The following is a 22757-nucleotide window of genomic DNA, read 5'->3' on the forward strand; positions in this document are numbered from 1 at the left end:
TACCCGGGCGCCGTGAACCAGGGTGGAATGAAGGGCACCGAGAGCTTCGAGAAGGTCACCGTACCCCAGCACAGCTCCCCGCGCCCGCTCCGCTACGCTCCTCTTCGCCACACACTCCCAATCTTGCTGAGACCCAGTATACAGGATGATAGACTCCATCCTATCAAGATGGCCGCAGGGTAGTTCCACCCCAGATTGGGACTGGGACTCAGGCACAAGCGCATCCAGTTCCATGTCACTGCAAACAGGGTTCCGGGGGCAGGCAAAATATGTGTCCAGTGTGTGGTCACAGGTAACAGCCATCCTCACCCTGGACCAGTACCCGCGAAAATTCGGGAGTAGCCCGCGAAAATCGGGACGAGTTACAGGCAGCGTCCGAGCAGCTCACTGGCGAGGGCTCAGGCAATTACCGAAGAATCTTGGAATTGCCACCTCGGGCATGCACTCGTTCCGCTACGCTCAGTGGCAGGAATGACCACAGCGAAATTCAGGCCAATATTCCCACCGCTCCGGTATTCCGACTCCACCCAGTCACCAATGGCCGCTGTTATTGAACTGCTACCCGGCCATGTTGTCCACCCGAGGTCCCGGTTCCAGGGTTGCACAGGCCGCAAACTTCAAATGAACATTTCTCCGGCGGTACCGCCGCCAGAAACTTCAGAAGCACACGATCGGTCGCCGCTCTCAACCACCAACACGGGCATGTAGCGCAGGCTGAGGATCTCATGCAGGATATCTGTGCGGGATGTGGAGGTTCACGGAGCCGGGAGCCTACGCTGCCGTCCCGATCGCCATCTTGGCACCCTCCCCTTCACACTTTCTAGTTGTTTTTAGGGTTCACAATAGGTACGATCAACATGGTTCTGCTTCAGGCTACAACTCTAAAGGGCTTGCAAGGCTACTAAATCTACTATCCTCTTTAATTCAGGCAATATTTCGTGGTCTGTTACACTATTGTGCTGTGTAAAGATGAGGCAAGGGTCCTTCGGGGGAGGTTTATGGTATGGAGACGAGATATCTCTAGATCAGGAGGAAAAGGAGGAACTGGTTTGGTGGTTAGAGAATTTAGATGACGGGCAATCTTTGGATGTTCGCTAGACTTCATTTTTGAATCGGATAAGAGTTTAACTGGTTGAGGTGTACAGAAAACTGCTGGATCATGGTCAAACTCAGAAAGATAGTATCATTTAAAATATTTGGAATTAACAGCAGGTCTTTGTCCTCCCTAGAGTTTCAGACATTGTTTACAAGGCAGAGCAGTATTATTATGAATGGTCTATGTTGGTGCGATGGCTTATATAGATCGCTCAGGAGGCTAATAATCCTTGAATCTTTCAGATTTAGCCCAGAAACCTTGGATTTTTTGGCTTAGAAATCAAAATCAGTTTGTGGGCAGCGTAATTGCCTGGAAAGGCAAATGTATCTGCAGACTGGAATCCAAGAATTTTGAGGGATTACAGCAAATGAAGACTGAACAAGGTTTGTTTCAGGGAATTAGCTCGGTTTTGGGGTCCTCTGAAGGTAGACCCTTTTTTGCGAGCAGACTGACATTTCAACTGAACAAGTATTATGGTAGGATACCAGATCTAGGGTCCCTAGTGGTGAATGCATTCATTCAGAGTTGGAAGAGAACAAACGGTTACGCGTTTCCACACTTGGCAATAACTGAAAGCGTCCTTCAGAAAGTGAGACAAGAGAGAAGCTCATTTATACTGATAACCCCTTTTTGGACTACTCAAGTGTGGTTTCAATTGATTTTGGAACTTGCTTGTGACATTCCACTTTTCTTCTTCCTGCTATAGAGGGTCTGTTGAAAGACACAAATGGAGAGGGACGTTCTCTGGTACAGTCAGGCACAGTGAACTATCTTGCATGGAAAGTAAAAGGAGATCTTCCCAGATGTCAGGGTCCAGGACCCCTTTACAGATATATAAGAATTTGGTTACCTTGGTGCATGAAAAGGAAGATGGATCCCATGGAAGGTCCTATAGCTGAAGTAGATATCTTCTTGATAGATCAAGTTTTTAAGGGGCCTAAGTTATAGAGCTTTTATCTATTACAGATTAGCAGTCTCTGTGGGTCACATTCAGATTAATGGTAAGAGTGTAGGGTATTAGGTTTTGGTTTGCAGAGTCCATAAGAGCATCAGATTAAGCAGACCTCCTAGACCTAGATAGGAAACCCTGTGGGATGTCAATTTGGTTCTTGTCCTCATTTACTAGATGACAAGGGAAAAGATATTTAGATTGGAAATAATTCATTAGGAAACTATCCTCTTTTTTTATGTCTAAACTCTTGTCATTGAGCTTCAGATATTTAGGCATTGGAGGTAAGTAACCGGTGCTATGAACCCTTCAGGATAACTTTATTGAAGAGTTGATTCGTGCAAGAAATTGTATGTAGTGGATTGCATGAGACAATATCATTCTCAAATGAGTGAGTATCGACCTGATGGTGTTGACTACATTTTTGATTTAATTTCTGAAACCTTTTTAAGCAGTTACCACAGTTTCTATCAAAAGATGGGTGAAATGTTCCATGCAGCAGACTGGTTTTAATTTGCAAAAGGTTCAAGCTCATGCTCTTTGGCAACTCAAACCTTCTGAAGGAGTAGAAATCTAAAGATATTATGAGAACAGATTGTTCTAATGCCAGTTGAACACGTCTAATGTGGTATTAGAGGGCTACCAACAACCTTAATGGTAGCCTCCGGTCTTGTAATGAAATAGCGATTCTCCTAATAAAATGCCAAGAGACTCTGAATTTCATTAAAGACACGGAGATTAACATTATCTCACCCATTTTTCTTGATTATACATTTTTAATAAAACAAAAATCGATAAATAAAGTATAGAGAAAGTGATATATTTATTTGCGCGTGTAAGTGGTTATCTTTGCATTTAAATGTTTTTATTAAAAGCTTCGTTTAGATTGAGACTTTAACATTCTTAATCTTTTCAGATATTACTCAATGGCACAGTTCCTGTAAGGAGTTACACAGTTGCTGTAAGAAGTCACACCGTTGCTGTTTTCTCAATCCTCGCTTAAAATGAAAAGAGGAATACGTTTAGTATTTTAAAGAGGAAGATTGTTCAATGCATGGACTACTCATACTGTGTGAATGTTCTATCTTAGATTGCTTTTGTCTTATGATGTAATGTTCTTTCAAGTGCTGCGTGGGGTGGCATTAAAGAATAATGCATAAAGTTAGCCTCTGTGTCTTTAATAAAATTCAGATCCTCTTGGAATTTTATTTGGAGAATCGCTTATCCTTACCTTTGAATTTCCCAGGCGTCAGACTGGTTCTGGAAGATTTTGCTTTGAGCAATACCCCTGCGCGCCGGTAGGTGGCGTAAATCGTCTACGCATGACGCCATCTGAGCCGTTGTGACGCCAGTGTCACCTAACCACAGAGTATTTGTTTGTGTACACTCAAGATTCACAATACCATGCTCTAACTCTCAACTAGACAAGGGAAAAGATTAATTACTAGACTTGTACGACAAGTTACTTACCTTCGGTAATGCCTTATCTGGTAGGGACAAAACCTAGCTGCAGGTTCCTTACCTTTGAATTTCAGGCTGGTTCTGGAAGATTTTTCTTCGAGCAATATCCCTGTGCATCGGTAGGTGGCGTCAGTCGGCTCCGCGTAATGTCATCGCCGCCTCGGCATAGTGACGTCAGTTACTTTTCAAGCGCAGAGCCTTGAAGAGCACTGGCATAGGTGTGTTTTGAACAACTAGACCCCTGAAAGGGATCAGCCGCTGACCGTAGCCATCCCTCCTCAGTGCGGGGAGGATGGTGAGTTGGTAAGGGATCTGCTGATAGATCATGTCTCTACCAAATAAGGCTTAACCGAAGGTAAGTAAATTGTCCATCTGATAGAGACATCTAGCTACAGATTCATTACCTTTGGATAGATATCAAGTTATACCATCGCCGGAGGAGGGACTGTGGACAAGTTTAGGCCAGGAAATTCAGCAGGAAAGAGCGGCCAAAAAGGCTGTCCCTGCAGACTTGACTGACCAGGCAGTAGTGCTCGGTAAACATGTGCCGGGATGCCCTCGTTGCTGCCTGACAAATGTTGAGGACTGCAACTCCACGTTGCAATGCCGTGGTAGCAGTCTTAGCTCTGGTGGAATCAGCCCTTATGCTTTCAGAAGGCTGCTTTTTGGCCAGAGCGTAGCAAATTTTTATGCAGAGGTCAACCCATTGCTAGATAGTTCTCTTCTGCACCGCACAACCTTTCTTTGTTCCAAATTACCCCACGAAGAGTTGGTCGTCCACTCAGAACGCTTTAGTGCAGTCAAGATAGAACAACAACACTCTTTTTGGGCCCAGACGGTGGAGTAGCTCCCCTTCTTTACAGGGGTGCGGAGGAGCGTAGAAAGTGGGCAAGGTGACAGATTGCCCCACATCGAATGGTGTTACCACTTTCACCCTAGCGCGAAGCGCCAAATTACGAGGGAATATGGTCAGGTAAGATGCTTGGATGACAAAGCCTGCAAATCACTCACCCTCCCGGCAGATGTGATTGCCACTAAGAAGGCTGTTTTGATAGTAAGCAGCTGCAGGGGGCAATTGCGCAGGGATTCAAACGGAGCACACATTAGAAAGGTGCAAACCAAATTGAGGTCACACTGAGGAATAAAGAAAGGGTAAGGTGGAAGCATATGCACAAGGCCTTTGAGAAATCTTTTTACAATGGGAGATTAAAAAAATTAGGGTTGGTCTGGCAGCCTCAGAAAGGCAGACAGGGCCGAAAGGTACCCTTTGAGAATGCCCAGTGCAGAGCCCTGCTGGGCTAGGGTTAAAATAAAAAGCAAAATGTGAGAAAGGGAAGAGTAAAGAGAATCAACAGACCTTTCTGTACAACATTTTACAAATTTTTTCTAACAGCAGGCTTGCACTGTCTTGGTGGAGGGTCGCCTGGCCGCCAAAATAACATTGCAAACTTCAGGAGAAAGGCTGAATGCTATCAACTGCTGCCGCTCAATCTCCATGCAAGAAGGCATAGACAGAGTTGACAGGTTCGGGTGGAGGACCCTTCCCTGCTGCTGCTGCGACAGAACACCTCCAGAAGGTGCAGCCTGATCAGAGGATCGATGCTCAATTGGAGAAGATCGGGATACCAGACTCTCTGTACTCAGTACGGAAACACAAGAATGACTTGGGCCCAGTTGCTTCTGATCTTCTTGAGCACTCTCGAAAGGAGTGGTATGGGAGGGAAGGCGTATAGGGGGCCTTAGCTCGACACAACACGAAAAGCATCTCCGAGCCAGAACCGCCTTGCAAACTCCAGCGTACAAAACTGCTTTCCCCACTGTTGTAAGAGACCTCGGCTACCTTTAATGGAGATGCCATTCTCGATCCGCTAGGCATCGACGACTAAGTTTGTCTGCCCTGGTGTTCAGGGAACCTGCCAGATGTTGAACCACCAGGGATATGCCGGCAGTTCCAGCCATGCCCAGAGATGCAGGGCCTCTTGACAAAGGGTCCACAACCCAACCTCGCTCTGTGTGTTGCAGTACCACATGGCGCTGGTGATGTCCGTGAATACTTGTACCAGACTTCCCTTGATTGAAGTAAGTAAGGCTTTCAATACCAAGCAAATCACTTGGAACTCCAGCAAGTTGATGTGGAGTTCGGATTTCACCAGAGACCAGAGTCCTCTCTCCCAGATGGCCGCCCCATCCCAGGATCTGTCACTACTGTGTGGTCTGGTTGGGGAAGGGACAGGGGTCTGCGTCTGACCCGGTTGGTTAGCCACCACTGCAGGTCCTGTGCTGTTCCATCCAAGATCTGAACCATGTCTGAAAGATTCCCCTGATGCTGCGCCCATTGGAACTTCAAGTCCCACTGCACAGCCCACACATGCCACCTGCCATGTATCACAAGCAGGATGTAGGAGGCCATGAGGCCCAGCAGCCTCAGAGTCATTCTCACAAAAATCACGGATAGAGGCAAAGACATCGGTATCATAGCATGACTATTCCGGACATGCCATTCAGGGGAGGATAGACCCGAAAGTGCATTGTATCCAGAATAGCTCAGAAGAAAGTGAGCGTCTAAGAGGGAGTCTGGTGTGACTTTGAGACGTTGATAGTGAACCTGAGCGAATGAAGGAGGTTCGCCGTAGTCTGGAGGTGGGGAGACGACAGCCTAGGGTGAGCATGCCTTAAACAGTTAGTCTTAGAGATAGAGGAAGACTGGCACCCCTCATCTGCGCAGATGAGCTCGACCACCGCCACCACCTTGGTGAACACCCGAGGTGCGCTGGTAAAGCCAACAGGGTGCACAGTGAACTGAAAGTGCTCATGGCCTACCATAAATCGCAGGTAGCTCCGATGAGCAGGCAGGGCAGGAATGTGAAAATAGGCGTCCTGCAAGTCCAACGCTACCAACCAGTCTCCTGGATTAAGGGCAGACATGACCTGAACTAGAGTGAGCATCTTGAACTTTTCCTTTTTGAGGGTATAGTTGAAGGCTGACAGATCTAGGATAGGACTAGGACCTTTGTCTTTTTTCGGGACCAGAAAGTAGTGGGAACAAACAACCACTGACTACTTTTGGCGGCTGAACCCTCTCTATGGCTCCCTTGGCCAAGTGAGTCATGACTTCCTCCTGAAGCAAAGTTAGGAGATCCTGCGTCAGCTAGTTGCGAGTTGTAGGCATAGAGGGAGGGTAAGTCTTGAAGGGGAGGTAGTAGCTCCTTCGGACTATCTGTAGAGCCCACCTGGCCGAAGTGATGTTCTGTCAGTGGTGGAGGGGACTAGTTTATAATTTCATTTAAAGCAAAAAAAAGGTCCTTCCTGGGAGAGCACATTGAAAGCTAGATGGTGCACTTGGCTTTACTATGAATTCCAGTGCTAACAAGTTTTCTCAAATGTACTTGACACACATTTAGATAGGGAGATTACTGATAGGTACATTGCTCTATTTGAATATTATGGCTTGGTAATCTATTTAGTTTGGCTTGTGAACATACGGAATTCCTGTTTTGATATACAAAGTACCTGATCAGCCAATTAATATTTACAGATTCCCACTAAACCCTCCCTTTCCATTACTCAAGGGCATCCTTAATCCTATTTGTCCCTGCTCCTAAAGAAAATCTAAGATGACACTGAGGTACTGGATTGTTCGTACAATCAAAACCGTTGGAAAACCAGTCCTAAACAATGAGCAGACAGTACTTAAAGTACTTAAAACCAAGGAAAGATTGCCATACTCCAGCCACAGTCACAAAATTGTTTAAGCAAGTATGTCAACACGTGCAACATGCAAAGGTGGACACAGTGTCCCCTTCTGGTTTGTTCTTACATCATAATTGCCAGTTCACATCCAAGAATTGCAAAATATATTCATATGGCAACAAAAAAAAGCTCATGCTCGTCAGCGTTCAAACCAGAATACTATACGCCCTAAGAAATTAGGTACTTACCCGTAACTCCAGTTCTCCAGCATTGGTATCCTATATATTCACATGCTTCAATCATTCCCCGTTGTCAAGCTGAGAATCCACAGTAAATTTAAATAGTAGTATACAGTGTAAAATATAAAGTATATAATATAAAATGGCGATAAGCCTGAAACTACATAGTTTGTTTAGTAGCACATCCACCTCATTTGAAAGAACCCAACCATCAGCCAATGAGGTGGAAGCTTAAGCTATCCCGATCCCCTTAGAGGCAACCATAGCTCAGATTTTCAAAGCACAAGTGTGAGAACAAACATGATGAGTTTCTGACCGGGGAGGATGGAGGGTCACATGTGAATATACAAAAGGTACCAATGTTGGAGAACCGGAGTTACAAATAAGTAACTAATTTCTTCTACAACACTGGATCCCATATATTCACATAATTGAATCAGAATAGAAAGCAGTACACATGAAAAAACGCAATAAAGCGGGAAGCAGGCTAACCTCGAATAAAACAGGTTTATCAGGCCTGCCTGTCCCACTACGGCATCAGCTTCTGCATCCACATTTAGGCAGTAATGCTTTGTGAATGTATGTCTGCTCCTCCAGGTGACTGCAGGGCAGATGTCTTTCAAAGGCACCCAGCATGGAGTGCTGCAGTTGAAGCCATGCCCCTGGTGGAATGCGTCCTCACTCTTCCCTGGAGAGGACATTTGACTTTGGCATGATAGGAAGCACTATAGGCTAACAGCCAATGAGCTATTCCCTATTCCCTATTTGACCAAATGACACAAATAGCGGGTCTAATGTGTTTATGTCCTTTGTTTTGTCTGTGTAGCATTTGAGACATCTACCAAAGTCTAGGGAATGTAATGAACTTTCCGCTGTTGAAGATGGATTGGGAAAGAAGGATCTAAGAATAACAGGCTCATTTAGATGGAAGTCAGTAGGCACCTTAGGAATGGTTCTGATGATCACTTTGTCCTTCGTGAACCGGAGAAAAGGTTCTCCGATGGTGAATGCCTGAATCTCTCCCACTCTCCTAGTGGATGTCAGAGCCAGGTGTAGTGCTGTTCTACATGAGAAATAAAGTCTGCTCTATGTATAGGCTCAAAAGAAGGTAAACCATCAGCTGGCTGAGGACTGTATTAAGCTCCCATTGAACCAGAGAATGCAGAAGGAGTGGAAATGCTCTGAAGAGCCCTTTCATAAACTGTTCAATGATCCTTTGGAAAAACAGATTAGATGTCAATGTGTTAGTCCTTCTGAATGTCGAGACTGCAGCCAGATGGACCTTGACTGAATAGTATTTGAGACCACTCTTGGCCAAACTTAACAAATATCTAAGGATTTGAGAAGGGTTTATTTGAAGTGGATGATGACTATTATTCCTGCACCAGACACTTTCATTTAGAGTTGTATGTCTTGTTAGTCGCTGGAGCTCGACCCTGCTCCACAATCTGTTTACACTCATGCAATAGATACAAAATGGCCAAATTCTAGATGGTCAGGCACCATACTGTCACGTTCAGTGACTTGGAACCGTATTGGAGAATCTCTACATGATGTTTTGGGCAATAGCCTGGATGAATCTTCAAAGGAATGGCTGGACGTGACAGCGACTGCAGTGCAGTTGCTGTACCAGTTCTGGCGAGGCCACGCCAGAACAGTAAGGAAAAGATGCAATGGTCGATCTTCGCCTTTTTCAACATCCTGGGGACCAGGAAAATATCTTAGCTCAATTGATCGAAAGAGAATTGCCAATCGTCCCTGGATTCCAAAACCTGCTTGTGAAGCACGGGTATTTCCCGTTGTTCGGAGTGGCAAACAGATCAATTATGGGGCCACCCCACTCATTGAAAATGTAATCTACCCGTTTCTGTTCTAGTTCCCACTCGTGACAATCTGACAATTGCCGGCTGAGTGCATACACCTGATCGTTCTGGCAGATGTTCAACTGCAATGTCAATCCTTGAGAAATGGCCTAGTTTCACAGCAGCTGAGCATCTTCTGCAAGGATCTTGGACCGTGTTCCTCCTTGCTCATCTATGTAGAACATGGATGTTGTGTTGTCCTTTCGGACTAGGACTGGTTAACCTGCCCATCTGGGGAGGAACGCTTGTAAACCTAGTCTTATGGGGCAGAGTTCTATTCTAACACAGTGATGCAGAGCCTCTTCTCTGCATCTGACCCTCTTCTCTGCATCTGACCAGAGGCTTCTGGTTGGATGCATCTGTGGTGAGTAATAGCCTCTCTGTTATTTACAGTAAAGAGAGACCTGCATTTAGGTTTGCTGGAATCCTCCACCAAATTAGAGCTTGTTTCAAGCGCCTTGTTGACACGGATCATATCTTCCCATGAGCTTTCTACCTTTTTCCATTGCAAATCCAGCTCTTGCTGAACAGGTTTTATACGAAGCATACAAAATAGAATGAGGCCTATACATGATGCCGTTAGGCCTATCAGGGACTTTTATTGCCTCAATGTATTTGATTGTTTTCCAGCAAGTGGCTTTGGCATTGTCTGTAACTTTCTTACTCTTTCTGCAGAAGGAAAGGCCCTTCCCAACTGAGTGTCGAGTATTGCTCCCAGAGATTGGATCTTTGGGGTTCAACAATGATTTCTACCTGTTGGATGTGAGAGCTAATCTTCAGAAGAGATTGATACAAGCATTCGTGGAAGCTTTTGCCCCTCTCTGTATGGCGCTTTGACAAACCGTCCAGGTTTGGGAACACTTGGAGACATTTTCTCCTAAGAAAAGCGGCAACTGGAGCAAGACATTTGGTGAATATTATTGGCGCTGATTTGAGTCCAAAAGGGAGTGCTTTGAATTGGTAGTGCTGACCCGCTTCTGAGAAGTGAAGGTAATATCTGTGCTTTCGATGAATGGGTATGTGGAAGAATACATCCCGATAGTCTAGGGAGGCCAAAAAATTCTCCTTCCTGCATCATCAGGAGGACGTCTTGCAAAGTAAGCATCCGAAATGACTGATTCTTTAGAAACTTGTTCAGCTCTCTCAAATCCACTATTGGTCTCCACTGACCTGACTTCTTTTTGATTAGGAAGAACTTGGAATAAAAACATTGATTCCTAAGCAACGTGGGGACAATTTCTATGACTCCTTTGAAGAGAAGCATCACCGACACCATCACAGACTTCATCCCCACGCCATCGCCTCTATGGACTACACACTCATCTGAGACCTCAACTTCCACCTCGACAACCCCTGCGACCTCAAATCCACCACCATCCTGGGCAACCTCACCGACATCAGACTGAAACAACTCGTCACCACGCTGACCCACAAGGCAGGACATACCCTCGACCCCATCTTCTCAGGAGGAAACAACATTCACATCAGCCACACCACACAACCCCCTTGGGCTGACCACCACTGCGTACACTCCCTTGTCGACAAACCTATACCGCCCAATCCCGCTCCATGCCCGGTACGAAGGAACTGGAGCAGAGTCACCGAGGAGCAGCTCAACTCCTTCATCAACCGCAACACCCTCACCGTTGCAACCGACGCCAACCTCGCAGCCAGCGAATTTCAAACGTGGATCTCCAACGGCGCAGACAAATTTGCATGCTACACAACTCCGACAGACACCGCCACAGGAAACCCACCTGGTTTACCACCGACCTCCAAAAAGGCAGACACACCAGCAGACGCCTCGAGAAGAACTGGAGAAAAAGCAAGACACCTGAAAACCACACCACCTACAAAAACGCCATGACGGAGTACCACCAACACATCAGAACCACCAAAAGAACCTTCATCCACAACAAAATTTTCGCCAACTCCAGCAACTCTTCAGCATCATCCAGGAATTCACCAACCCCCCTAGCGGAGCCACGGACATCACCCCCTCCCAGGACCTCTATGACAAGCTTGAATCCTACTTCCGCCTGAAGATCAAAAACCTCTATGACAACTTTAACAACCAAACTCCTGACTCAGCAGCCACCCCGTCCTCCGACAGCACCAGACAGCCTACCGTCTCCTTCTGGACCCCGGTCACGACCAGAGAGACCGCCTCGACTATGAAAGGCATCCACTCAGGGGCCCCAACAGACCCCTGCCCACCACACATCTACCTAAGGGCCTCCACCGCCATCACACCAGAATTAAGACCCTACGGACCTCAAAAGCTTCTGGCCCCTCTCGCTCCTCTCCTTCGCGGCAAAAGTCGCTGAGAAGACAGTGAACGCACAATTAACCAGGTTCCTCAAAGACAACCTCTTCCTTGACTCCTCTCCATCTGGGTTCCGCAGCAACCACAGCACCGAGACTGCCATGCTCGCTGCCACAGACTACATCCGCACCCTCCTCGACCAAGGCCACACCGCAGCCCTGATCCTACGCTACCTGTCAGCAGCATTCGATACCATCTCTCCCCGCACACTCGCCGCCAGACTACACTCCGCCGGCATACAAGGAATCGCCCTCGACTGGATCCGCTCGTTCCTCACCGGCAGGAGCCAGAGGATCAGACTGCCACCCTTCCTTTCCGAACCCACGGAAATCAACTGCGGAGTACCCCAGGGATCATCGCTTCGCCCTACCCTCTTCAACATCTACATGGCCCCCCTGGTCGTCATCGTCAGACAGCACGGCCTCAGCATAGTGTCCTACGCCAACGACAACAAACTCATCCTCTCCCTCATCAAGGACCCCACCACCACCTGACGCAGTTTCCAGGAAAGAACACAGGACGTCACATCCTGGATGAGTAACAGCTGCCTGAAGCTCAACTCGAAGACAGAAGTTCTTTTCCTCGGAACCAACCCATAAGCATGGAACAACACCTGGTGGCCCACCGCCCTCGGCACCCCTCCCACCCCCACGAACCACGCCACAAACCTCGGGATCATGCTCGACTCCTCCCTCTCTATGAAACGACAAGTCAACACCGTCACCACCCTCCGCAAGACTAACAAATGAATCCCCCCCCCCCCCCCCGAGTCAAGGAAGACAGTCACCCATGCCCTCATAACCAGCAGACTCGACTACGGAATTGCTCTCCACGCCGGCATCAGCAAGTCCCTACTCAACAAGCTCCAGATGATACAAAACACCGCCGCCAGACTTGTCCTCGGTCTCCCCCGGCACAAACACATCAGCCAACACCTACAGAGCCTTCACTGGCTCCCTATTGAGAAGAGAATCACCTTTAAATTACTCACCCACGCCTACAAATCCCTCCACAACACCGGACCCCAATACCTCAACAAGAAAATTGCCTTCCAAGCACTCAAGAGAAACCTCCGATCCGCCATCATCACAGAAACCCCATGCATACGCAGAGCCAGAACAGGGAGAACAGCTTTCTCCTACATCGCGGCCAAGACCTGGAACAAGCTCCCGATCGACATCAAGCTCGCCTCTTCCCTGAACGCTTTCAGGATGTAACGCCCTGAACGTCTCAGGATCGTTTAACAGACACGACAATGAGGACGCAACCACTTGTGAAGGGTTAGTTCTTTTAATGAAGGCAAATAAAATACAAAGAACAAACAAAAGTTATAGTCACTGGAATCCTCCAGGCTAAGTACGTTACCAGCCCACAGCACGGATGGTCCTAACCGTCCTCTGCATATACGCCGATCCCGGCGTATGCCAACAGAGGGCAGAAATGAAATGGCCGACAATGCCAATCGGTAGGCTGTGAGGGGCACGAAGAGTGTTGGGGAGAATCGAGGAGTCAGGGAAACACCCAGCCGGGGTCTCTACCTGAAGGGAGCAGCCGCTCAACCTCTTCCTCAGACTGCACCGGGACGCGGAGTCACCTCCTGGTGATGCGTCACCGATACCCCAATCACAAGCAAGAAGACTGAACCGAGAGCAGCCGCTCGATCGATCCTGTGGACTTCCGAGTCTGTAACGCGGCAAACACCTCCTGGTGTGCGTTACAGCTGGCAGTCCCTGTGTCTCTGGTCGGGCTGGGAGTTACGACTCCAACCAGCAAAAGCGCCACTGCGCTTGGACTCAGCCGAGTCAAAAAGCGAAGCTCAATGGTTGACCGGTAGAGCTTCCGGGTCCTTCACAGGTGACGATGGGGCAAGACACGGCCCAGGGAGTAACGACTCGACCTACCTCCGTTCTTGCCTTACTGGAGCACCACTCCGGAACACTGCTCTTCACGAAGCAGGTACGTCGGTGTAAACACAATATCCGACAGCCTTGTACCTCCCGGTTCCTCCCTTTATAGGGCGTGTTTTCCTTGAGTTATGTAACAGCTCTCCTGTTTACATAAGGGCGTGTTTCCCTTGAGTTATGTAACAGCTCTCCTGTTTACATAAGGGCGTGTTTCCCTTGAGTTATGTAACAGCTCTCCTGTTTACATAAGGGCGTGTTTCCCTTGAGTTATGTAACAGCTCTCCTGTTTACATAAGGGCGTGTTTCCCTTGTATGACAGGAATTCTTGACACAGGAAGGCCCTCAAGACCGGTCTCTTCGACTGAACGGAACTGCCCCCCAGCGCCTTGAGACCCTCGCGGGTGAGTAGCGTGCTTACAATTCCCTGATTGATTGAGAAGCATGAGAATTTCCATTTGTAGCTCCTTCAGATGAAGATGGTGTTCCTTTCTCAGTGGACAAACTGACGGTCTCTGAATTAAGGAGGGACACCTTCATGGGAGGAAAAGGGTGGTCATGATTTGCTCAGCAGTTGGTGTCAGCTGTTGCATTGTGGCCTGTGGTGGTGATTACACTAGTCTAATAGATATCTTGGTACCTGAAGACCACATGATAGCACCTTTGTTTTTACTGTAGTCATGGTAATCTTTCTCAATCATTAAAAATAAATTTTAGGGGACCAGAGTCTATTTTAGTTATGATCCACTTACTAACCTTTGCCTCCCTCACTTGCATTCATCTTTACGGCATCCCCAGATCAAAAGATCTCCGATTAGGAAGCCACCAGGCCTGTCAGGAATTGTAGCGCCGGCCAGACGAGGCGTGCCCAATGATGAAGCATAACACCCTAACAGGTGTGTGAAGGCACCAAGATCTGATTTCCAGATCTCCCAGCGACCCACTCATAAGCCACTGGATTAAACTGGTTGTATCCACTTGGCTTAGGAGGAACTACTCCCATTCTGATAACTATTGACCTATTAGAATAAACATCATCCATATCTTCTCCATCGACTGGTTCCCTTGACATTGGAGGAGGTGGTAGCGGTGATGGCTGCCTAGGAGCTGAAACTTGTAAAGAAACAGGTTGAGGTGGTGAGAGGATGGGTGCAGTACATAGTCCAATTTTAGGATTATTAGTTGGTTGCTGCGGTAATGACTTATTAAAGGTATCCATCATCGGTTGCAATGTTGATAAGGCGGCCATAGGCACTTGACCTACATCTGGTTCTTTATAATATTTAGGTGGTTTCTGCCTTAAATAAATGTGAGTACTCCCAGACTTGTACTCATGTTGATACACATATTCACTGTAGGACTTATAGTCCACTACTTCCTCTCTAAATTCTAGGACATCTCTCACATCCAATTGTGTTGGGCTGTAAGCTGCCAGTGAGGCATAATTACTAGCCTCTTCTTATTGATCTGACTGTAATAATTATACTGGAGGTAAATCCATCACACTTAAATGTGAAAAAACATTTCCTTCCATGTCTTTTATTGGCTGCGTGGTTCTCAACTGTGATGCTGTTGACAGTGACTCCATTGTCGATGATATGGTCTTCGTCGTCGGTATTGGGGTCGTCCACTGAATGTTCGATGTTGACGGTGTCATTGTTGACTAAATACCCGTTGGCGACGATGGGAGTTGAAGTCGTCGACAAGGCTTCCTTTGAAGACTTCTTTTTTTTTATTACAGGTGAACATTTAGAGCGCTTAGAATCTGGGTTAACACCAGAGGAGGTGGCTGCAAGTGCTGTACAAAATAAGTCATGCTCAGGAAGCTGTATAAGTCTCATCTTGTGTGATGCCTTCATGGAAGTGCGTGGACGGGCACTTCTCACTGAATCTTCCCCTGAAGAGGGGGCATCTCCTTTAGAAGGAGGTAGTTTCTCTTTACTCATAAGAAATGCTGCCAACCTCCTTTTTCTGTCCTTAAGGGTCCAATGGCCAGATGTAGGAAGGGGCGTCCCCTTCCTAATAGCAACCGCAAAGCTATTTACCAATGTTTTGCGACGGCTACTGCGGTCTCAAAACACTCGCAAATTACCACCTACTTCAAGTCGGTGGTAATGCATTTGCAAATGGGAAGGGGTCCCAAGGAGACCCCTTCCCCTTTAAAAATGCATGCAATATTATTTTTTAAGGGAGGACAGAGGTCACAGGGGCCACTGCCTGCCCCTAAAAAATGAAACGAAAATGTTCCATTTTTTTTTTATGCATCCTGCTTTCCTTTAAGGAAAATGGGCTGCATTAAAAAAATAAAAATAAAAAAAATAAATAAATAAAAGCTGCTTTATTTAGAAGCAGTCCCAGACATGGTATGCTGAGCCCAGCAGGCCACTATCCCTAGGAGGGCCTGTCATTCCCAATGGGATCGCAAATTGCGAGAAGCTCATTAAAATTCATGAGCCTCACAATTTGCGACCCCATTGGGAATTGCAAACAGTGTTAAACACACTATTGTACATGCCAAATAGGGCCTAACAAATTGCGAGTCGCAAATGCTACACAATTTGCGAGGAGGCGCTATTTGGAAGGTCGTACATCTGGCCCTTAGTTGAGAAAGGCTTACAAATCTTACATTGTGTCTGTTATGTTTAGGATAAAGACAATAAATACACTGAGAATTCGGGTCATCAGTGTAAATATTCTTGCTGCCACAAGATAAAACAGGTTTTACAAAGAGATCTCTTTATCAGCCATGGTGACAGAAATTTCAGCAATCTTCCATAAAAACAAATCACACTACAGAAGTGCTGAAGATAGGGTTGGCTCAATTCCAGGGTAGACCAAAATGTTAACAATTAAAGGTTCAATGAAAGATTAGAGCACCAACTCCTTTACACACAATGTGCGGTTAAAATATATGCTATGGTGGCCTCCAGGGGGAGTAGGAGAGCTTAAGCTTCCAAATCCCAAAGCTCAATTTGGGTACTTTCAAATGAGATGGATGTGCTACTAAACAAACTGTTGATTCAGGCCTATGGCCATTTTAAATAGGAGGGGGGTGGGCGCACACTGCCTCACACTCCAGCACTCAGTTTGCCCCGATGCATCATAATAAATGCAGTGCATGATAACACTTTCTTCGGTGTTAAGCTTTAGTTTTTCATCCTTGTTGGTGCAGCCAGTGCGGTGTATCTCTAGACACGTATTTCAGGATAATTGTCCTTCTTCAGTAGAGAGTAACACTTTTTTTGGGGGGGTGCTAGAGATGCTGCCGAAGGTCTTCTCAGGTCTCAGTACCACTCGCTGGGCGCAGGTGCAAACGTGGCCATTTTACATTATATACTGTAATATACCGGGGATTCCCAGCATGACGATGGGGAATGATCCAAGCATGTAAATATATAAAAGATCTAATGCTGGAGAACCAATCTTCTAATGGCATGTCATCAAGTGCCCCCGCAAAAATATCTGTAACTTCCCCTTACGGGGGACTAAATTTACTTCCGTTTTTTGGTACATTGGCTTTCTTTTTTAACAAATGGAACAGACATGATGCATTCTGTAGCAGACTGACAGTCGAAGGGAGTGCCCTACAAATCAGTAAAAACAAAGAGGCTGCTTAGACTGTTAGGCAGTGCTTCTTTAGACAAATAATGCTTAGTAACACTCCTAATTTTGGGTTATGGAAAGTGTTTCTCAAAATACACAAACTATTTTGATTTGAAAAATGCAATCAAAAGAGATGCAATCATTATATCACATATGCACAACAATGAAGAACTCTATGTGGTTTGACCATAAGACTTTCAGTATCAAAGAGTGCTTGCCGAGTTCCTTCTGGGGAGAAAGCTGCCTTCAATGTGCTTCACTGGGGGGGGCATTAAGATTAAAGGCCAGTGTAGGATGAGACCCTACTCAATAATATGAACTGAAGGTCATGTCAAGAGTCGATTTCTAAATGGAAGCCAACTTTGTCCCAGTTACCTGTTGTTCCAGATTGAAAGAGTGGAAGTTGTAGTCGTACGTTAGTTCAGTGCCGGCAGGCATGTCCTTCAATGCATAGAGACCAATTCGGTACACACCATTCACAGACCTCGGAAGAAAACAGAAACATTATAACTTTTTATCCAATGGTTTATAATAATAGTACTACCTTCATGCTTCATATCAAACTTCTGTCATTTCTTAGTGCTGTAAATAACAGATGGTTCTATAGGCCAATGTACTGACCAATCCTCGAAGGATCGAAGGCTGCACGTTACTCGGTTATAAAGACATTACCAGCAGTGCCCAACAGGTCCCAGCCACAAACATTAACTATGGCTTTTTGCAGGGTAAGGAAATAGTTACTTACCTGTAACTTTGGTTCTCCAGCATTAGTATTGTTCATAGATTTACATGGTTGAATCATTCCCTGTCACCAGACTGGTAACCCTCCATTAGAATAATAATATAGCAGTGTAGGCCCTACACTCAAAAACAGTGCAATTTCTCATAGACTTTACTAACCTATTTACCTCATTGTGTATTTAACAAGCTGCAGCCAAACAGAGACCAGCATCCCGAGGTGCTCCCCTGCCAGAATCTCCCAACTGCCAAATGTTTCTAGCTGGTACAAGAACATAAAATTAGGATAAATAGAAACTTCATGACAAGGGTAGGAGGGTGGATTGCATGTGAGTCTATGAAAGATGCCAATGCTGGAAAACCAGAGTTACAGATTAAGTTACCTTTTTCTTTTTCCAGCTGTGGAGCTTTCATAGATTCACATGCTTGAATTAAGATTAGATTATCATAGCAGTACACAAAGTGAAATCAGTGAATGGTGGCCATGATACTTACCTTATTTAAAAAGGTTCTGGAGCACAGCCCTATCGACTGCTGTATTATGAGCTCTTACTGATCTTGTCATAAACTTATTCACGAGCTCACAGGATTTCAAGAGGAATGCAACTATCCATCTTGTAAGAGTCTGTTTTGCAACTGGACCTCCTTTATTTATTGTTTCGAAGGCTACAAATAGCTGTTCCGTTTTTTAAAAAGCTTTGTTGCAAATAAATATAACATTAAACATCTTATGACATCCAAGGAGCGTGATGATCTTTCTACTTTAGTCTTTTTCTCCAGAAAGAAGGTAGGAAGCACTATTTTTTGTTTCAAATGAAAAGTTGATGGTAACTTCAGGAGGAGCTTTGGATTGGTTACTAATATTACCTTTTAGTTTGCAAAATGTAAACATGGTTGTTTGCAAGATTGAGCTTTTAGATCACTTTTCTAGAGCATAAATAGCTAGCAGGAAAGCTAACATTCGAGATATATGGTGGATACTTGCTTTGTGGATTGGTTCAAACACTAGCCTTAGCAAAGCTGTCAAAACTGTATTCAACTGCCGGAGACAATCTTGGAGAAGGGGCACAGAGTCTAAAGGATCCTTTCATAAACTACTTAGTAATATGTAGTGACAATAAAGATAATTGATTAGATTTCCTCAAAATTGTAGAAATTGCACCTAGATGTACTTTGATAGAGACAATCTAAAAGCCTTGCTTGCCAGACTTAATAGATATGGCAAACATTTGTAAGGTAACATTTGAAGTGGGTCTACCTTTTGTTTCATAGCCAACATAACAAAGCCTTTCCACTTGGCGTTATATGTTTTGCCAGTAGAAGGTGCTCTTGTTGCTTTCAAGACTTCTTTGCAACTCTTTAAGATAGGCAAGTGACACAATTCTAAGCGCTAATGAGCCATGCTGTCAATTTGAGAGAACTTGGATTGTGATGTAGGCTTTTTCCGTCTTCTCTTTATACCAGGTGTGGGTCCTATTTGAACTGGGTCGGTGTATGTACCAACATGTTCCACAATTCTTGGAACCAATCTTGCTGAGGCTATGCTGGGGCTATCATAATGGTCTTGCACTGTTTCATTTGCAACTTGCAAATAACTCTATGGTGAGCGGTACTGAATGAAAGGCATAGATAAACTTTCCCGTCCAATCCATTCAAAAACCATTTCAGCTGGATCCCGGGCAGTGCCACCTGGTGGCAAAGTTGGCACACTTGCTGTTATTTATTTATTAATTTATTTATTTATTTATTTATTCATTCATTCAGTGTTTTATATAGCACAAACATGATCCAATTGGGTATCAGAGCACTTCACAATTCTATAGCATTATACTTCTGGACCACTCCTCTGTGGCGAACATGTCCCAATGTGGAAAACCCAATCACAGAAATATAGGACACAGTTGGTTGTGATCTAAGTGCCTCCTCAAGTGATCTGTAACAATGTTGTGCACTCCCGGGGCATGCTCTGCTGACATATATATTTTGTAATGAATGGCCAAATTCAAAAGATTCTGTGATTCTTCGACTGTTTGAGGGATCTGGTTCCTCCCTGCTTCAAGATATAAAACATTGTTGTAGTGCTGTCTGTCCGAACCCCGACATGAGCATTCTGGACCAGTATTAGGAATCGTACTGCTCTTGATTGCAGGACATTCGTGTGCAGATTTCACTCTTTTGTCGACTATACATAATTAATTTCAATGTCCTGGAGATGCGTGCCCCTTGTCGTGAGAGATGTGTCTGTTGTCAAGAATATATGTGGCTTAGTTGGATTTAATGGTTGGCGCTTGAAAATGTTGTTGATTATCGACCACCATCTGAGTGAGGTTTTTTATCAGGGAAGTCACCTGGAGAACATCGCTCCAATCTCCTTGTATTTGTTGCCACTGAGAGTTCAATTGTTCTTGAATAATCATCATCTGCAAATGACAATAAGGGATTAGAAGAATGCAGGAAGACATAGTTCCAAAAATTGCTTTTAGTGTTCTCACTGTTGGGAGGCTTTTTGTTTGCCACGAGATAGATTGCCATATCAATTGTTTGCCTCTTTCCTGAGAGGGATACGCATATCCAGATGTGTGGAATTCTTTTCTCCAAGAAAAATGATATTCCTGCTTGGTGTTAGCGGAGACTTTTTGTGGTTGGTAGCTAGACCCAGACTGAATAGAGTTAACCTCTTGAGATTGACAGCCTCCATCACCTGAGAAAAAGTAGTTGCCCATGAGCCACTTGACTAGGTACAGGTATACCCTCACCCCTGCTTTCTCTTATGAACGCTGTGACTGGAGCCATGCTTTTCGTAAAGACGCTTGGTGCCAATTTCAGACCAGAAGGCAAAGCTTTGAACTTGAAATAGAGACATCTTTAATAAAGGAAAGGAATCTCCTGTGTTTGACATGTATAGGTAGGTGGAAATAAGTATCTTCCAGATCTATCGATGCTAGGGAGTTCCCTTTCTTTAAAAAAGGCAAAATCTCTTGTAGGGTGACCATACGAAAACCTTGCGCTTTCATATATTTGTTGGGATTCCATTAATCCAGTATTGGGTCACCAATCTCCTGATCTTTTCAGAATGAGAGGAAATCTTGAGTAAAACCCCGGAGATCTTTCTCCAGGTGGCACCTCTTCTAATGCTCCCTTTTCTAAGCGTTTCTCAATCTCCACCAGTAACTGAGGGAGGAGTTTGTGAGGTTTTTCTGTAATGGAACAACTGATAGCTTCTCTACAAACTACACAGTAGGACCATGATGAACCATGTCTAGAGCCAATCTGTCTGATGTTATATGCTGCCAGTTTTCCTTGAATAGTGTTATACTGCCCTCCACTGGCAACTGGGTTAAGGAGGATCCTTCCACTGGGAAGTCATGCTTGTGTGCCTTTAGAGACCTATTTAGAGGACTTCTTCTTTGTCCTCTGCTATTTGCGACACTGTTTTGCTGTTTTTGTTGTTGCCAATCTGATCCATATTGTCTATAGGAGTGAAAAAAAAATACTGGACTATAGGATCTTCTTCTTTGTCTCCTATGATTCTTTGGTTTGTATGATTTGCAAGACACCCAAAGAGCTACCAGTTTAGGTATCAGTCTTTATTGATTGAAGAGCTTCATCCGCTTTTTTCCCCAAAGATGTTGGCACTGCAAAAAGGAATGTCCATTACTCTGGACAGTACTTCAGTCCGAAAGGACTTACTCTTCAACCAACCATAGTCTAATAATGGGAACATTGCTTATTTGAAGAAAAGCACGGGTGGATGCATCCATAGCTGTGTCAAATAGATAGGCCGAAGCTTGTTCTACCTCTTTAGTTACTGCTTTGGCTTTTTCCGGCAGCTTGTATATTAATAGAGATGTCACTCCATAGTTGATCAAAACGAACCGAAAGGAATTAGAAATGTTAACTGCATCAGCAGCTAGTGCGTTTACTCTTTTACCCAGAGTTCCGATTACATCCTTCCTTGTTAGTGGGTGCAGAGCAAGGAGTGGAAGGATTACATGACCTTCGTTGGACTGTCGCAGAGACTACTACATTTGTATTAGCCTGATTGCGTATACAAGGTGATGTTGCATTGGTAGCTTTGTATTTTTTCTCTATCCCTGATAGAATAATAGTAGCTGTCACTGGATTTGGCATGGTTACCAGGCCTTCGTCCCGTAAATGGTCTAATATAGGTATTGACGTGGTTCTTAAAATTCTCTGTGCCTTTTCTTTAAAGTCGAAAGAGAAACACAATTTTTCAACTGACAAAATTGGTATGGTAAAGCGTTGGGAAGACTTTTCAATAAAAGCATGAAATCTCCCAATATCATCGGGTGGGAAGTCTCTTGGTTTTGGATCAAGACTTGCATCCTCTGGAATTCCAAAATCATTCCAGTCTGGGTCCCCTATCAAAGATGTTGGATTCTGTTGATGAGAGCCATCATTGTCATCATCATTCCACTGATGCAAATGTTGCAAAGATGTGTTGTACGTATTTTGTGATGCATGAAAGACACTCGATGGTCCTGGGCATTCTGATCTGATGTTGATAGATCAGCTTCAATATATTTACCGGCAAATGTAAATCTTCTGCTAGTATACTCTTTTCTGGAGTCTTGGGTTTAGGAATGGGTTATTGTCTTGATTCTGTTGGATTGGAAAGTATTGGAGGTAAGGCTAGAAGTTGTGGTGTGGACAACTGTTCAGATCCTGGACTTGATGGTGTTAGGTGCCTGTGATAGATGTCTTTAATCATCTCTTGTAAATCATTAAGCATAGATAATAGAATATGTACCACCTGTGGTTGAGGTTGCCAGCTACTACTGTGCTGGCCAAAATCCAGCAATGTGGGTGAACATATTTGAAGTTCCTTGCGATGCAGTGTTCAGGGTTCTCGATTGCTGTTTGAGTTCACA

At 45.0% G+C, this 22757-nt stretch overlaps 1 protein-coding gene across 4 annotated transcripts in view; it reads right to left on the reverse strand.

Annotated features, from left to right (window-relative positions):
- ASH1L (ASH1 like histone lysine methyltransferase) overlaps positions 1 to 22757 on the reverse strand; it is a 599934-nt gene that overhangs the window by 208673 nt on the left and 368504 nt on the right. For all 4 annotated transcript variants that reach the window (XR_014972078.1, XR_014972077.1, XM_085637967.1 and 1 more), the window contains exon 13: positions 17503 to 17611. Coding sequence is in view for 2 of the 4 variants with exons in the window: in XM_085637967.1 (XP_085494093.1) it covers positions 17503 to 17611 (109 nt within the window). In the remaining 2 variants the exon portion in view is untranslated. The remainder of the gene's footprint in view (positions 1 to 17502; positions 17612 to 22757) is intronic.

This window comes from Triturus cristatus, chromosome 12, assembly GCF_964204655.1.
Source record: "Triturus cristatus chromosome 12, aTriCri1.1, whole genome shotgun sequence".
Classification (NCBI taxonomy): domain Eukaryota; kingdom Metazoa; phylum Chordata; class Amphibia; order Caudata; family Salamandridae; genus Triturus; species Triturus cristatus.